The 18,653-nt window shown below is 46.8% G+C and overlaps 1 protein-coding gene across 1 annotated transcript in view; it reads left to right on the top strand.

The window, feature by feature from the left end:
• The window catches only part of LRGUK (leucine rich repeats and guanylate kinase domain containing), a 477,106-nt gene that overhangs the window by 397,012 nt on the left and 61,441 nt on the right, over positions 1-18,653 (top strand). Inside the window, exons 13-16 of the mRNA XM_069629624.1 lie at positions 806-919; positions 3,619-3,820; positions 5,510-5,629; positions 11,637-11,791. Coding sequence (XP_069485725.1) covers positions 806-919; positions 3,619-3,820; positions 5,510-5,629; positions 11,637-11,791 — 591 coding nt within the window. The remainder of the gene's footprint in view (positions 1-805; positions 920-3,618; positions 3,821-5,509; positions 5,630-11,636; positions 11,792-18,653) is intronic.

Genomic DNA, 18,653 nt, shown 5'->3' with positions numbered 1-18,653 from the left:
GCTAATGTCAGGGTCTTGGACCTGCAAGTTTACTTTCACACGTTCATCCCAATCCCTTTGTATTCAGCCAGTTGAGCTTTAACTGAGACTCTGTACCTTTTGGCCTTATTACAGTCTTACCACTGGAAAGTCAGCTGCACATGCATGTCCATGTTAGTTTTACAGTTATGTCATAGACCATTACAGCTTCCGCTGCTCAAATCGGAAGTCTTGATATTTATGTATAGTAATCCCTGGATAAGTCCCTGAGACAGACATTAGACACGCAAGCATGCTCACACTCGCTCCACTTTCCTCCCTTACTCTCATCTCTCTCCAATACTTTTCTCTCCCACCTCTACTTTAGTCTCCTTCCCTCACGACACCTCTCGCTTTCTCTTTAACTTTGTTTCTTTTTCAAGGAAGCGGTCACTTTCCTGTTAAAATACGTGCTGGACCAAGTTGAGCATTCTCAGCAAAACGAATACACAGCGCCTCTCCTAAGCAGGACCAAACGTAGTCCACCATGATGCAAAGAAATGGGAAGACCAGGTGGAGCTGCTAGCCCTTTTTGATGTCGATTTCTTTTGTATGCTGAAGTCCACAATGGATTAGTTATGGGGCGAGTGCTGAGACAAGCCTTTGCTTGGAGCAACAATGCAAATCTGTCTTCCCTTATGGCCTCATTGTCCCCATTAGCCCCTGTAACCAAGTAGGCTCTCGATGCCATTGAAGGGACATTGAAGGAGTTGCTGAAGTTCTGTCCCCTTGATTTCCCCGATTTTGTTTCCCTTTCAAACCGTCATTCTTCACATTTCATTTTCAGGGTAAATTTATTCTGACGATGAAATATTGCGGCCATTACTACGGATTAAGCAGAGACACCATTGAATCCATTGCAAGAGACGGGCTGGCCTGCTGCACACACATGGAAATCGAGGTAGGCGCATCTCATGAAGAATAACCAGCTAAATGGCAAAGCCAGCGATCTATGAGGAGCCAGCGATACACTGACAGATTTCTTTTTACGTTAATCTATAGCGTGCTCTGCTAATGCTGGTGGGAGGGTAAATTGCTGATCTCATTGCTGCCACTGTGATGTTTGTTCAGTCCTGTCGAACATACATACTTCAGTCTACCCTTGTTTCAAGCCATATGTAGAAATGTCAAACTTGTGGAGGGGGATTTACAAAAGTGGACTCAAGTACATCACCTCCTGAGCCCAGGCGTTAGTTGGCACTTAGACACCAGCATGACGCGTAGTGATATATCTAGTATGTGCTCACAAGATCTAGGTATTTTGGGAAACAGAACACAACTCTATACATTAAAATGTCAGTTAATATTAATACATTTAAAGGAATGTGGTACATTTGTAATCTGCTACAGGTACTTCACATTAATAATTATATTGACTATTTAAGAAGCTCAGACCACAAACTGAATTGTATCTTGCTGCTTAAATACTTCTTAATTTTCCCAGCTCGGTGGTACCTTTTACAATCTTGAAAGGTTTGAACACCTGGGTCTGCTGTGCTGGTATTCATACTTGTGACCTTAGGCTGCACGCTCTGAACTGAGCACCTCTGCTGTGCTATGTGACAAAGACCCGTGTTGGAGGCTGGGTGATGGGCCTGGGGTGACCCTCGGGGCCAGTTGCCACCACCCATTCCATGATGCAGGTTCCAGAGGAGGTACACTGAGGATGCTGCAGGTCCCTCAGTACAAAACCAGCTCTGGTATACAGCCTGACCCCACAACCGCTAAAACCCGAGACTGCCAATCTAAAACCTCCTCAGGCCTGTCAGAAGCCCGATTCGGAAGTCATCTGCAGCCCAAGCGACTGTGGAGGGAAGGTTTGAGGAAACGTATAGCCCGACAGAACTCCAGCGAGCATGTGGCATCAAGTTGACCAATCATAAATAGCCATGTGCTTACCGGAACCTTCCGACCCATTCACAAGAGGACCCCTAGTAATGCACAGACAGTTGTTCTCATCTGTATTAAAAGACCTAATGTTTGGAATGCAAGGGCAGCCCACCTTAGAAGGCTAACTGACACATTATCGCAGAGGGAGATAATATCTTTGAAAAGGAGAGAAAATGCTTGTAGAGCGAGATAAGAATTGCAATCTGCTTTTCCTGGCGGGACTACTATAGCAGGTCCCCCCTAGCTGGACAATGTAAAACCTGGGACTAGGGGCAAAAAGAAAACATACACCATTCAGCGCGCTATCCTGCGCAGCTTCTCACATGCCAGATTTGCAAGGGCTCTTGAAGGACAGCCAGCACATAGATGCACTCACTCACACACGACCAGTAGACAAAGTGAATGGTACGGAGTGGTGTTATCCACAGATGGCGAACACATCAACCAAACTTGACGGCCCTGCATTATTAAAATCTCGGAGCATGGTACAACACCACAGTGTGCATGCAAATTGCAATCAGCTGCAGACTTTCTCGGCCAGGAGTGAGTCACTCTGTCACAGACTTGCTTAAAATGAAACACCAGCTGAAAGTAATGAAGCTATTACTATGTAAGCGAGCGGACCCTGTGGGTTACAGAAGGGACCAATTTTGGAAAAGGCTTGGGAGTGAAGATTTTGAGCCATAGAGAGCAGGATTGAGAGTGGGGATGAAGCAAAGAGGCTAGAGGCAGAGAGAGGAGGTGATAGAGGAGGAGGAGGTGAAGACTAAACAAAGTGGAGCAGAGGTGAAGTGGGAGGAGAGGAGTTACCAGTAGGAAGTAGAGGCCAGAAAAATATGGCAGAATGCGGTGTAGGAAGGTGAGAAGAGAAACAAGTAGGGGGAGGAGGCAACAGTTAAGATAGTGGAGCATATAGCGACCATCAAGGAAGTGGTGGCAAGAAACCTAAAGAGCTGCTGGACTGAAAATCCAGCAGTAGTGCCAAGGAGAGTTGGAAAAGGGCGGGCTGAGAGGGGAGGTGAGCAGGGTGGCAAGGTGTCCAGGAGGAAAGGGACCCTGAGGAGGAAAAGGTGGGGACTAGCTGCATGGTTGAGACACAAGCGATGGAAGAGACCAGCATCAATGAGGTTGAGCTTGTTAACTCCACGGGTTCACTGCGATCTTGGCCAATACATGAAAGATTCTGATCTCTCTCCAACATCCAGACAGGCCAGAGCAGGGACTGGTCGGGCCAATTACACATAAGAGAAGAGGGGAATCCAGTCAAGTTTCTATTAAGGTTAAGCATCAAAAGCACAAGCGCCAGGAATGAGTTGGGGCATTTTTCTTGGAATTCTGATTTTCTGATGATATGTAGAGTATTCAATTCCAGTTAGGTTTTACCATATTTCTGTTTCCTTTTTTAATAAACATTTGAACCATGTGACCTTGGGTCTGAGTTGAGTGTTGATCCCTTGGTAATGGCCGCTATCTCACCAACCATCGGATCTTGGCCAGTCATCTCAACAGAAAGGCAGAGTAGGCTTTTGATGCAACATGGAAGCATGCTACTGTACTTCTGTGCATGTGTCCTCTTGTCCCCTTGATGTAGCTTCTAGGATATAGTGCAGCATATAGTTAAACATGGCTAATATGACCCCAGTTACTCATGCTTGTTTACAGTTTGTGTTGCTAACTCGAAGCTTCCATCTGCACAATCTCTTCCTACAGGGTGTGAGGAGCTTAAAAAATTCCTATTTCGAACCACGATACATCCTCCTGGTGCCAATGAACAAGGAGAAATATGAAGGCTCTCTCCGCAGGAAGGGGCTTTTCAGCAGGCCAGAGATTGAACTGGCGGTCTCCAGGGTGGACACCTACATCCAGCTCAATCAGGATGTCCCAGGATTCTTCGATGCCGTCATCAATGCCGGTATGAGCAGGCACAGCCACGTTTATTTGACAGCGAAATGATAGCCAGTTTTATACATCTGATGTTCATGAGTGGAAAGGTTTTACGGTCTCTGAGAATGCTGAACGTGTGAGAGGAAATAAGTGGTTACATTCTCATGTTCATCTTTATTATTTCCATGGAAGTTTAAGTCTGTTATAGGTTGTTGGCAATAGAAATCTGGAAGGGTAGCTACTTAAAACGACTAGATCATTGACCAAGATCATTCCTGTTACTATTTCAGAGTGCAACTCTGCCCATTACCTGCCAAATTCTTAGTGCCCTGGTGTATCTGTATCAGTTTGATCTACATTGCTGAAAATGGCAACTGGCTTAGTTGATTTGGTTGTTACATCAGCAATTCATAGTATAGTTTATGGAGCTGCACTCTGTCTCGTGACATATGTAGAACTCGCATTATGATGAGATTATAGCTGTTAACTCCCCGGTAGGGAGGCGACGTGGACTTTAAGGGCCCGCCAGCCCGAGCTTTGGTAGGGGCAAACAGAGGAAGGCCTTAGCTCGGGCTGTGGGCCATTAAAGCCCATGTTCGCCCCCCCCCCCTTCCGCCGGGGAGTGAAAGTTATTTGCACTCTGGGATTTACCGAGGGTGCAGATAGTTTTGGGGTTTTTTTTGTCTGACAGGAGCTCAGCTCGTTGGAGAAAAATAAAAAAATTGAAAATATGCCCAGTGCCATTAAAATGGAAAAGGGACTAGGTCCTTTTTCGGGTCATGACGGACATAAGAAACATGTTCCAAAATGGCTGCCGTCATCCGAAAAGGGATTTAGTCCCTTTTCTATTTTAATGGCCTTGCGGGCGATGATTAGAGCATCGTGCTTGAGAAAGACAGATTTTCATTGGTCAATCTGTATTTCATGAGTTAATGAGTAAGATGAAGGCGCAGGTTGTGCAGCCGTATGATATATTGCCTGGGTCGCAGCATCCCAGCTGAAAGCCAATCTCATCACAGTTGCATCTATAGTGTGATAGATGGGAAAACCCCCACTGGTAACAATTTCAATGTGTAAAGTGACAATGATGTAGCTAAAGAGATTGCCGTTTATCTGTTAAGTTGTGTAACTTGTACCAATGACATAAAACCCCTTGCTTTAGTCCAGCAATATATCACGCAAATGTAACATTGAAGACAATTACTGCAGAGACTGTGTGTTGAACAAAAAGCAGTTTGTTGGGTAGTTGTATAGTAATAGACCCATTGCTGCAAAGATTGCTTGCTTAAACTTGATTTCACCTTTTTAGCCAAAGTAGTTGTAGCTAAAAACAGAGAAAGGGACTGATAAGGTCCACTTAACATGCACATTGTTCTGCCTTTAATACAACTAACCTGAACAGTTTCTTACCTGGTACAGTTTCTTACCAGATCTCCATTATATTGGTCTTGGGGTGGCTATGGCAGGATTATCTTACCTATAGTGTTTCTAAATCACTTTCTCCGTGACAATTGTGTGCACGTGGACGGTGATTGCAAATGTTTGCGAATAGGTTTTGACAAATGCATGACTTCCTTTTAAGTCTGTCTTCCCGCCTCTGCTATTTGGGATGCAAATGGAGATGCACAGAACAGCTGCATACCTTTTTAATCTCCTTCACTTCCTGTGGGATTTCCTTTGGCTGAGAATATGTAATGCCCACACTTTCCACTTATAGATGATCTGGATGATGCATACAGGAAGTTGAGTCTACTGGTGAAGGAATACCTCGGCCTTACAGAGAAGAGCGCTGGCTCTGGCCTTGGCCAGCGCCCATCCTTGGATAAGCAATATACAGGTACTCTGCTTAGTTTTCCAAGTTTTCGCAGCAAGCAAGTGACCATTACACATTTGAAAGGGTATATCTTCAAGAAACATTTTCAGCTATGCAGTAATGTTTGTTATATAGTGTGAAAGTGTGACCTGGTTATTTAAGATTATTTCTCTGTTTCTTCCAGATTTGGATTTAAAGGAATTAACAATCCCTCCTTCCTTCCTACCCCTGTCTGAGTTTGCAAAGCCTGCCAAATTGGTCAGTGCTTATAATTGAGCAATAATCACTCGTTTCACAGGCTAGAATGGGTGGTAATCGCCTGGGTCCCGAGTTAATATACAAGGGCCTTTAACGAGGGTCCCCCGTGCCGTTACCACCCGTTCCAACCTGTGGAATGCGTGATTATTGCTATTAGCACCCAGTGTTGCCAATCCGGTAAACTGGGGTGCTGATAGTAATGTCTTTTATATGAATGAACGGGACGTATCATGAGGTCCCGTTCATTTATACAAAAAACGAACGCAAGATGGGCACCACAGAGCTGGAAGACTGGGCTCCAAGCGGAGCCCCTCTTCCATTTCCATGGCAACCAGCAGGAAGACAGAGTGGCGGAAGTGGGAAGGGACAGGAAATTGAAGGGTAAGGGGGGGTGGTGGACGATAGTGGGCTGGGGAAGCAGCCGTTTGGGTTGTTTGGAATGTTGGCTTGGATCCTGGGCATCAGCCCGCGATCCAAGCAACCTGATTGGTTGCTCTCCCCACCCCAGGTGCTAATACCCAATCGTGTGGCCTGCCGTGATGTCATATGACCACATTATCATCGGTATCAGTGGGCAATGAGGAAAGACCACAAATCTTTGTGTAATACATATGTGACTGGGATTAACACATCAGACGTACTTGACACTACAATGGTCTCAATCTAAAATTCGGAGAAACTCAATGTTCAAAATGTCTCTCGGGTTTCAGGTGATACAGAGTTTACCTCCCTGGAAGTGGATACGGTCTGTGTGGTTTCACAATCTCTGGGACTTGCCTTTCTCCCAGAGGCGTTGGTGGTTTTAGGTGTGATGGGGATATATTCCCTTTTCTTTCCTTCCTCCTTGTCGCTTTGTTCTTATGATATGATTATGGCATTTATAACACGCCTGTACACAAGTGTTTCTAGGCGTGACAAGACAGGGAGGGGGAAACAGAGGGAGGACAAAAAACAACAATCTTACTAGGCCTTGTGTCATTCAGATCGCGCAAGTGCAGGGAAGTGGAAGGGGAGAAGTGCCGGGGGCGGAGAAGAGTGCAGGTGACTCAGTAACTGCAGCTATGGGGTGGCTCATAAGTGCAGAGAGAAGGGACTGTAGAGTTGCAGATGCAGACCATAAGTGCTTAGAGAGCCCAGAGGCAGTGCAAGGGCAGCTGGACATGCAGGAGTCTGGGCCCGAGGTCAGAGGATAGCCAGGTGACCAGTGCATGGAGCAGTCGGGACATCAGCAGGTGAGAGGAAGAGAGAAAGCGGAAGCGAAAAGGAAGGTCTCGAGTTGCTTCCGGAACCGGAGGTGGTTCTGCTCAAGTTTGAGAGAAGCAGGGAGGCTGTTCCAGAGGGAGGCCCCAGCCGAGGAGAGAGATCTGCCCCCAAATTTCTGCTTGGAAAACCGTCTGACCCTCAGAGTTGGAAGTGGATGAGCAGAGAGGTTTAGGAAGAGAGAGTTGGAGGTAGTGCGGTCCCAAGCCCCGGAAAGCCTTGTGGATCGTGCAAAGGGTCTTGAACTTTATCCTTGCTGCCACAGGGAGCCAGTGCAGAGATTTCAGAGCTGGAGAGATATGATCCCTGGGCTTGAGACCAAGGACAAGTCTCACAGTCATGTTCTGGATATGTTGTAGAGGTCGGAGGGTAGATGCAGGCAGATTTAGTAAGAGACTGTTGTAGTAGTCCAGCCTAGAGAGGACCAGAGCTCTGGAGACAGTGAGCTTCTGGGGAAAAGTGAGGAAAGGAAGAATACCTCTGAGGAGGTGCAGCAGATAATTTGACTTCTTAGAGGAGAGAATGAAAGAGTGGATGATGACACCAAGGTTCGTAGCCTCACAGGTAGGAGCAGGAAGAGGGCCCAGAATGGGCGCCCACAGAGAGAGAGGAAAGACAGGAGCTTGTGTTCTGATCAGGAGAATCTGCCTTACTGGCATTAAGGCAGAGATCATTGGTGGCACACCATTCCTTGAATTGTGACGAGACAGTCTGGTATGAGAGAAGGGGAAGAGGTGACTCAGTGGAGCCTTAAAGAGAGCTGGGTGTCATCGGCATAACACTGAAAGTTGTAGCAGAAGGTAGCAATGCGGTGGACAAGAGGTGCCAGATAATGGTTGAAAAGTCAGGGAGAAAGGTTAGGCCCCTGGGGAACACCAAAGGTAGAGAGAGATAGATAATAGAGAGGAAAGACCCCAGTTGGGCCTGAGAGGGTTGGTCAGTGAGAAAGGATGTCAGCCAGGTCACGGCCTGATCAGTGATAACTAGGTTATAACAGGTGCGATTGAGCAGGATGGCATGGTTGACTGTATCGAAAGCAGAAGAAAGATGGAGGAGAATGAGAACAGAAGGAACGGTAGAATCAAAGTTAGAGAGCAGGCCTTCACGAGTGTTCAGGAGAGCAGTGTCCATGCTTCTGGCAGCTCTGAAGCCAGACTAGTGGTCCTGGAGACAACCAACAGATTCAGTGGGCAGATTAAGCTGGAAGATGGCCAGCTTTTACAAGAGTTTGTCCAGGAAAGGAGTGATGGAGTTTGGGCAATAGTTAGTCGGAAAGGAAGGATTGGCAGAGGGCTCCTTTAGAAGGGGGTGCACAAGGGAGTGTTTAAGGGGGAGGGAAAATTTCCAGTGGCAAAGGAGTGATTGCAGAAATCTGCCAAGGCTGGAGCAAGTGTGTCAATGTGGTCCTGATGGTTCTGGATGAGCAGGGGAGAACCTGCTTTAACAAGACTTTCATAGATCAGACTTGTCTAGAAACATCATCTGTGGTCAAAAAGGGAAAGGAGGAGAAATTAGGAGAGACAGCCCGCGATTTGTTACTGTCATTGGAACTCTGCTAATCGGTTTCCTGATACAATCACACTCCAGGAAGTACTCAGTCTTGAGAATCAAGGGATTGAGGGCCTTTGATATTGAGCATGGAAGCTTCCGGAGTACAGGGTGTAGAGGAAGGAAGCTTGGGATGATGGTCATCTACTCTCATTAGGAATGTATTATCCCTTTGGCTTTATATATTGGTCCCTTTTCTCCATCCTGTAGTCAGCTTAGGTATAACTTCAAGCTTTCACTCTCTGCAATCCGCTTCTTAACTAATTGTCTGTCTCTCTCCTCCACAGCTCTATCCTTCTCTAAACAATTCTAGTCTATAAACTTTTAGACCCAATTTCTGCCCCTGCAATAATCACCCTGCCACACGCACATTCCACCTCCACCCGTTCTTGCTTGCCTAGGGCCAACCTGACCTGCTAGAACCTTTCTAAGATAGCTAGCTAGTATCGCTAACATTTTCTCCATCTAATGTCCTTTACCTTTCTTCTGCTGACCGCCAATAGCCTCCTTCCACTTGTGTTCATGTCCATCAATCTTTGCTTATGGCCGAGAGATCACAATGGGCCGGGTGCCAGTAGATATTCACCAGGAGAATATTTAATTCAGATTTCTCCAGTTGTAATTTTAGTGCCAACACGCCTCTGCATTCATCCGCAAACACACTTGCTATTATTCCATGGCCATTTTTAATCATTGTGCACAGGCCCCTGAAGGCCTCCCACCATGGCATCCAATTGCTACCTGCTGAAAGATCACATGTCCATCCCATACAAGATCATCTAATGCACAAGTCTCTTGAAAACACACTATGGGGTAATCCTTTAACATTGCTATTACCATGATGTTCCGAATCACTTTGCTAAAACCTCTGATATTCCACGTTACCATAACACACTTTGTTTTCAACCGGTTTCATAGAATCCTCAAGAGTAGCATGGCAAATAATTCCCTGGATATTGTAATTACCAACATAGGTATTTGTTTCTCGGTTGAACCAATTACCAAAAAGATGTTTGCCACAAGGTGGAGATAACTGCCGCCCAATTTGTCTGTGCTGCGACCTTTTTAGGGACAAGATTCTTTTGCTAAGGGCTATCATTCATGTATTTAGGTACCTCTTTCCTCATAGATCTTCTATTCTCCTCTTCTCAAACCTATTCTTCATCAATGTATCACCTTTGTCCGGCAATAATGCTCTTAAGTTTGAAATTTCATTGAGAATCAAAATAACATTCGTTCTGTTAAGACAAGGTGTGTAATCTTGACCCAGGGAATGTGAGAACATGATTTTACGCCCAAAACCATTACAGTAAGTCGGATCTTGTTTAAGTTGACCCTGAAATGCCTTGGTATTTTCCTGGTTCTTATTGATTTGTCCATCGTTCCCAGAGTTGTGTATGCCATGAGATGTAGGTGTGCCTTTTAATATTAGTACTCCTCAAGTGTGTATATTCCTCCTTGGGCATACACCTCCCCACTTGCTCTTCTGTTTGTTGTTTATACATTTTTCTGAGCAAATCACCCAAGTTTACATTCCCGGTGGTGTACTTCACTACTTCACGGGGGACTGGCGGCAGAAGGATGGCTTGGCTCCTAGATATTTATTGAAGACATTCAAGGGCAATCCACCTTCCGCTGTCGTTGAGCTGGGCCAAATTTTCTTACTATTGCTTACAGGAGGGGCACAACACCCATTTACTCCTTCCAATGGACATCTGTGATGGAGGCCCACGCACACATCATTGTCCTGCGAGCTGTGGCTGCAGCTTTTGACTTTTGTGCCCCCCCAGAGCCTTGCCTCTTGAGCTGCCTTGGAGACAAGTGGCATTGACGCATGTGTTTCTGGACATCAAACATGCTCCTGGACTAGGAGTACTGTTGTGTTTGGCTCTCCATGAAGGGTTGACTCTTGGTGCTTTGGGGCTTCACCCCCTCAACTCACATGCTGGACCTTCCCTGGATCCCCCACTCAGGTTGGGCCAGAATCATGCTGTGCCCTTGTCATCGTGAAATTCCTTGCCTACATTTTTTGTTCCCTTGTAACATTATGTGCCTCACTGACCTCTGCAACTGTTTTCGGTCTCCCCTCTGCTTCTCTGCTCTTATCACCGATTTATTCTCAGTTCTCATCTACTCTCCCTTCCTCTTTTCTCTCCCTCTCCTCCTCCCTCTTTCTTTTTCTATGCACTTACTCTATCTGAATGGTTCCTGGACCTATTATGATAGTAACTTGTTTGTCTCCACCCCCCTTCCTTACCTGTGAATTCCCCTCCTCCCCCTCCAGCACTATCTGAAATGTCGTCAGGCCTAGTACGATAGCCGCTTGTTTTGTTTCTCTTCCCCATTCTCCTCCCCTCTCCCTACCCTCTTGTAATTCTCCGGCTCTACCAGAAACGTAGTCAGGCCTAGAACGGTAGTCGCATGTCTGTTTCCCATTTCCTTCCTATTTGTGTATTAGCTCTTGCACTATCTGAAATGTCACCAGGCTGAGTACGATCGTTTTTTGTTCACATTCTTGTTGTTCATGACCTGTAAGAATGTTTTGTATTTTCCCTTGTTCCCTCCCTTGTCATGAAGCACTTTGAAACACATTGTTTATAGGTGCTATACAAATTATCATATCAAATGGGAACCAGTGCATAATTTAATTAATCAATATATGGGGCCATGTGGATGATTATGATTGGTTGAATAAAGCACGTGAGTTAACCCTTACTTTGTTAATTAACATAAGCTGTGTCTTGTACCCGCTCATCAATGACATTATCTGTACCGTTTGAAGGAATTGTATTATTTTTTCTTGGGGATGCTATGTTTTATTTGTACTCTGCAGGTTTTTAATATGTTAGTTCATGATTTAGCATAAAATTAACCCTGCATTTCAATGTAGTAAATTACCTTTTAGCATTAGGGTCTACCCATGACTCGGAGGGAACCTCATTGTACACGTTCTCTGTTCCCCAAGATTCTAGCAAAATGGTGGACACGAAGTACAGCTTGTTGTCGAGTGGGTCTGGCACCCGGACTCAGACTACTGGCCCCAATGGATTTCTGGACTCTGCTGCTAGAACCTACTCTGCTCGAGTCTCCGCCAAACTTTCAGCAACGAAAAACCCACTGGTAGGTTCAAATAGAATTGTCATATAAAAATGTCAGACATTAGTTTACAGGCTTACTGTCTTTCTCCCAACGTTTCCAACTTGTGGTTACACTACCCTCTTGTGGCTAATACCACAACCTGTGCCAACACCTCATGCGTGAGTCCAGAAGAGCGTTCTGCCTGTACATGTCCGAGCATGCATGGCGTGTTTGCCTCAGCCCAATTCTTTCAGTTGGCACCGGAAGCGTCAGTATGTGCCACAAATCAGAGGTTTAAGGACTGCATGGCGTAGTATTGTCTGAACGCCTGGTGGTTCAGGTAACACGCTGACTCAGGCATGTAATCACAAATAGGTTTATTGTGGACCAACCAGGATGCATGTAGATGATTCCAGGTAGGTAGGACAGGTAAGAAGAACAGAGGAGCCAGAGGACTTGGCATCCCACACACAGGATGGTTAGAGGCAACTGCCCCAACTGACAGACTTAGAACACTGACATGAAACATGGACACCAGCACTCCTTAGTATCACTCTGTGTCACAAACAGCACATTCCAACCAAACCAAGACAAAAATATATTACACACATGTTTTAGAGCATTATTTCTTTTCAGCTGTTTTATCAGTGTTGCAAACATCTTACTAGGTCCCATTCTTCCGCAAGAGGTCTGTGCCACAAAGGCTAGCTTTAAAGATGTGTGGGGCTGTTGCAGTGTTGTCTTTTTCATTGCCTGCTGAAAGAGATGACACTTTAGCCATGTTGGCAAAACCAAACAAGCTGATGGCAATATGTGAGACCAAGTAAGGTAGCTAGAAAGCAATGGCAGAATAGTATCACCTTGGCTCATGGTGTAAATAAAATGCAAACTCTCTTGCTGTTCCAACCATTTACAGTTTAGCATAAGACAGTGAAAAGAGCACGCCTTAAAAGTTATTTTCAATTGCCACGTTAATCAGGAGCGTAATCTGCTTGGGTGCTAGAAGTGGCCAAGCAAGGAACCTACAAGCAGAGCCACGCTAGAGCTGAGCCAGAGGTCTGGCCGGGCCCTAAGAGCCAAATCACGAGCCGAGTCTTGGAAATAATGTGTCAACATTAGATAGCTTAATATTGCATAAATAACAGAAGTGCAATAATGAAAATGTTGAATTTACCATCACCCTAGCATAGCATGTAAATACAAATGATGCTTTTGTTATCTATAAGCAAAACTGGACTAGAACGTCTTGCAAGACTAATTAGCCCACAAGATTACCAATTAGCCACTTTTACTGTAAAAACATTCAAGGCTAGCGGGAAAATTGCCTTCATGAACTCTGACCCCCTTCTTGCATTAAACCGAGTAGTACAATGCAACCATACTGCAAATGCATCATATATTACAATTATAGAGCTCATTTGTGTACTGGGCTTGAGGTTAAACTGAATCCCATGGATTTTGGTCACATTGAAGGTTTGCAGCGATGCACATTTTTCAATTTCTCAAACGTTTCCTAAAAATGCACCTGAACATTACTTGATTTCTGCCTTTGTTGCATCGTTGTATCTTCGGAATCTTCTTTGAGAATGTTGATGGAAACTGCATCCATTGTTAAACACTCTATGGGGCTCATTATAAATTCCCGGGTCTGTAAAAAAATGCCAGAAAAAATGCTGGTAATTGCGATATCAACATTTTATCCGTACCAGGGAAACAAACATTTGCCAATGGGGGCAGTGATCTACCAGCAGGCCTGATCTACCAGGAGTTCAGGCCACATACCGGCAAATGCTTGATTCATGGTAATTCTGGCAATCCCATCCGTGGAGTCCTATCAGACTCCATAGAATGGGAATTTACCGGCGTCTCCACCGCCTGTAATATTCCGTTAATACTGGGATATCGGGTGCCAGAAACCGTAATGTGGGCCAGGTTAGGAGGAGGGTTGACTAACGCCTCTCTGCAATCTACCCAGATTTCACCCCATAATGTCTATGAAATCACTCAGCCACTGACAATTCTCACAGTGATGGTAATCCACAAGGTCCCAGCCATAGGCAAAGGGTCGTAGGAATATTCTAAAAGGTCAACACAAGAAAAGAGTGATTGAAGGGTAATTTAACTAAAAATTATTTAACAATCGTCATCAGACTTTCCAAAAGGGGGTGCAGACTATGGTCTGCGTGTCCTAATTCTAACTTTGATTGGTTGAAATATGTAGAAACCTGAGAAAGCTGAGCCATAGGAAAACAAGTGTGTAAATTAGCCCGTCTGGTAAATATTAAATAACAGAAGTGACTGGCAATGTTGTAGTTGCCATCACAATCATCCTATACAACAAATAATGCTGCTTTTTAATTATATAAACAGTAAAATTAAAGATTGTTATTCATTTACAGAGCACTGTCCAACAGTCACACAGGCTGGTGAGGGTTTCGGTAAGAGAATAATATAACTTTTCTATATAGAACTACATGACTGATTTATCCCGCTTCTAAGCGCTGTACTTATCAGGACTGTTACTCGCCAACTTAATTTGATTTATTTAATGATCTCAGAAGGGTAAAGGGCTGAATAGCCTTGTCAGGATTTCAATTATGACGATGGGTTTCAAATATTTGAGACTACTTAAACCATTGAGCTATCCTAACATCCTTACACGTTTACGTTTACTATGCCTTTCACTGAGATATGGTGGATAGTAGACAGGTTGCACCCCTTTCAGCTTGAAATCCCCACAAATGGCTGCCTGGGATTTTCTTTCCCAGGTAGCATAGGGTCGGGTCTATTTCATGAAATGAAGAACATGGATATTGCTGTTGATGCACTGCAAAATAGGGGCTTGTGTTGGACATACCAGAGCACAAACCAGGGACATCATTTTGATGAGGTTGTGCTTTATACTAATTATTGGTATTCAATGGGCCTTTACTAGATAGAATTTTAAATCTTTTTCACAGGGAAATTAGATTGCTCATTGTATTCTGAGATGACAGTATTTGCTGCACTGTAGTTTACATTTAGTGGACCGCTGTTTCAAAATGAGAATGTCATCCAAATATTATTTTCATGCACCACATAAATATTGGAATTAGTGGGCTCACAAACACTTTGCTGTTCTGTGTTCGTATGAGTACCTAAATTCGTCATTGCTGCTAAGAGCACCACTGACCCAGTGCCATTTCAAGACAAATTGACTCACACTGTTGCCGGTCACCAATGGGTTAATGTGTTTAGCCCCCGCCGTTGGAGAGGCGGAGTTGATAATGGGGAGTTGGGGAACGAAGGGAGTTCTGGGTAAGGCGCGAGAAGTGCCAGTTACTGTTTGGTGAAAAGGAAATAAAGACGTGTTGAGAAATCCCTCCGTGTGCGCGTCCTCCTTTTAGGCCTTGAAAGAGGCAACACTGGCGACGAAGGCTGTCCGTGCGCACAACGGAGTCCTCCTTTGGCAATCAGCAATATCCTCCCTCGGATGTCCGCCGAGTCTCCTCCTCCTCCTCCAGTACGTGCAACGGCAATCCGCTGCATGCGCTTGGGCGTTTGCTTACACGCCGAACTCCTCTCCTCCTCCATCGTCACGCCTGGGACAGCGTGCCAGATAGCTGTGCGAGCGCTGGGAAGTGCGCATTTGGTCCTGGCAGTCCGCCAGGTCCGCTCCAGCGACGCGTGCCGGTGATCCCACCCACGCCCTCCAGCTGCACCTCCAGCCCTTTTCTCCTAAGGGCCCATCCTTGTAACCGGACCCTCAAGTGAGTGCAAGTCCACGCTCACCCGCGTGCTGGGCCTACAGCAGCATACGCCATCGTCTGTGGCACGGTCGCCACTCCGGCCCAGAGACTTTGAGGCAGCATTTGGACTGACTACACACCTGCGGGCTCCCACCGCCCAGCAACATGAGCAACCCTGTGTCCAATCCTGGATCCCCCAATTGGCCCGCGAGGCGAAACCAATACAGCTGCGGTTACCCCCGCCATTCACCATGGCGCCCCAAGCCACCAAGGGGCCGAGATGGACTGACTGGATGGAAGACTTTCAGCACTACGTGCGGGGGTTGGGTGATGGCAACTCCCCCAATATCAGGGACATCTTCGTCAATCTGGTGGGGGGGGGAGATAAAGACAGTTGTGAAAACGATTCCCGCAGCTCAACAAACCACATTCACAAACCTGATTGGGGCTCTAGACAAACTCCTCATCATTGAAGTCAACCGCGATTACGAGCGGTATCTATTTAACAAATGCACTCAATTGCCACAAGAGACAGTCGATGAATTCATTACCCGCTTGAGTGAAGGGAGCAAACTGTCAGTTCGACGCATTTTCCCTGGAAGAAGCGATAAGGCTGAGGGTCATAGAAGGGTGCCTTCCCCCGCACTCAAACAGCTACTGAAAAAAACCCTCACCATCCCAGAAGTCAGCGAGCTTGCTCGCATACATGAGAGGGTTGATGCCCAAGCATCATCCATGAGCAACACAGGCAACCCTAAACAAGACGCCAATGAACTTGTCGCAGCCATACATCCCCCTTGTCAAGGCGACAGAGGGTCGCCATACAGAGCCCAAGCTACGCAGGTTCCACACCAACAGAGACAATGCTACCGCTGTGGGATATCCTTCCCACACTCAGGGTCATGCCCAGCTCTATCCCAATGATGCACAAACTGCGGAAGAGAGGGACATTTTCACTCTGTATGTAGAGAAGGTATACCATTTCCTCCAATGCGCCCCCAAGCGCCTGCCAGGAGCCTCTCCGCTCGCCGTCCCCACAATACAATCAACCCAGATACTACCAGCGAGGGCAAAGACAGAGGCGATACGTCGGAGCCATTGACGAGTACCAAGCACAGGGGTACCCACCACAGTTAGACCAGGCAGACCAAACCAGATATTTCACGGATGAGTATGACTACCCACCAACAGAATATAGGCCTGAAACACTCTACCACGACGAGCCGGAAGCAGCGTACAAGACGCCATATGATCAATTCGACCAGGACGAATACGTCAATCTTATACTTGACAATGAAGAGGCCAGGGAAGCCCCCAAAATCCCGATCAAAATGGGGAACTGCCAATTCCAATTTATGGTTGACTCAGGCGCTACTGTTAATATCATGGGCGAACAGGACTACGCTAAAATACCAAACCCGCCGACACTCGAACCATCGCACTCGAGAATTTTTCAATGGGGAGCTGCCACCCCCCTGCAGACAGTGGGCCGTTTCACACAACGGCTCCTCTTGAATGGTCGGCAAGTGGACACAACCATTCACATCATCCGCTCACTTGCCAGAAGCCGATGCTTACTCAGTTATCATACGGCATCCCGCCTCGGGCTGATTGAGATACACGTGAAGGCGGGAATACCATCACCGCAACCTCGAACAGACTGAATCCGAGAGACTCTGTCGGCACTATTGCATGCTACCAATCCCAGAACCTCATCACGCAAGGCGACATCACTAGAACATTACCCAACCTATGCACAGGGCTGGGCAAACTCAAGGCCCCTCCCATCAGACTCCACATCGACCCCTCGGTGAGAGCGGTGCCACAACACCCCAGAAGAGTTGGGTTCCACATGCAGGCGGCTGTGTCGGAAGCCCTCCAACAACTGCTTTCCGATGGTATCATCGAATCGCCTACGGGGCCAACGCCATGGGTATCCCCTCTTGTGGTTGTGCTCAAGGAAGGAGGCAAGATCCGGTTGTGTGTGGAGATGAGGGTAGCAAATACCGCCATTCAACGGGAGAGGCATCCGGGCCCGTGCATTGAAGACATGATTGTGCAACTAAACAATGCCCGGATGTTCTCCAAGCTCGGCCTGATCCAAGGCTACCACCAGCTGGAGCTGCATCCTGACTCCAGGCCCATCACGACGTTCGCAACGCACGACGGACTCTTCAGATACCGGAGACTGAATTTTGGCATCTCGTCCGCCGCGGAGATTTTCCAGGAAGCCATACGCCAGGTCATCAGGCCCATAAGAGGCACGCTGAACTACAGCGACGACATCCTCGTTTTTGGGTCTTCAAAAGAGTCCCACGACAAGGCACTACACGCCACGTGTGCAGCGCTCCAGGAGGCGGGCCTCACACTCAACATCACCAAATGCCGATTCAGCAAGACAAAACTTAAATTCTTTGGACATATCTTCTCCAGTGAAGGGATGATGCCGGATCCCGACAAGGTCGACACAATCAGCAACCTCGGTGAACCACAGCAGGTTGCGGATGTTCGCTCCTTCCTCGGCATGGTGGGATACTGTGCGAGGTACATACCCCATTATGCCTCCCTCACTGACCCATTGAGGGAAACTACTGCAAAAAGACTCAACCTTTGAGTGGACTCCCGCATGTCGCCAGGCTTTTACCAGCATCAAACACGCCCTAACAGAAGCCCACCGCCCTGCCTACTTCAATCCCGCATGGCACACCAAAGTGGTGGTTGACGCGAGCCCGGTTGGCCTTGGCGCCATTTTAGCCCAAACCAGCGGCGAAGACATCAACCCCAGACACGTGGTCGCTTATGCCAGCAGGGCTTTGTCAACTCCGGAACTGGCCTACTCCCAGGCGGAGAAGGAGAGTTTGGCAGCGGTCTGGGCATGTGAGCATTTTCACAACTTCCTCATTGGGAAACGGTTCACGTTGATCACTGACCACCAGGCGTTGCTGTCGCTTTTCGGGAACCCGCACACCAAGATGCCCCCGAGGATTGAGCGGTGGGGCATCCGTCTACAGGAATACAACTGACATTATGCATCATCCCGGGGGTGACCTCAAACCCGCCGACTATCTGTTGCGATATCCAGTCGGATCTCCAGTGACCCGGAAAGGCGATGTCGCCTATGTGCAGTACGTAGCATCCAACTCGCTACCTCCGGCCCTATCCCTTGAGATGGTCGC

Source organism: Ambystoma mexicanum, chromosome 12 (genome assembly GCF_040938575.1).
Source record: "Ambystoma mexicanum isolate Mex_15411 chromosome 12, UKY_AmexF1_1, whole genome shotgun sequence".
Taxonomy (NCBI): domain Eukaryota; kingdom Metazoa; phylum Chordata; class Amphibia; order Caudata; family Ambystomatidae; genus Ambystoma; species Ambystoma mexicanum.
This window is presented reverse-complemented; position numbering and strand designations above follow the sequence as displayed.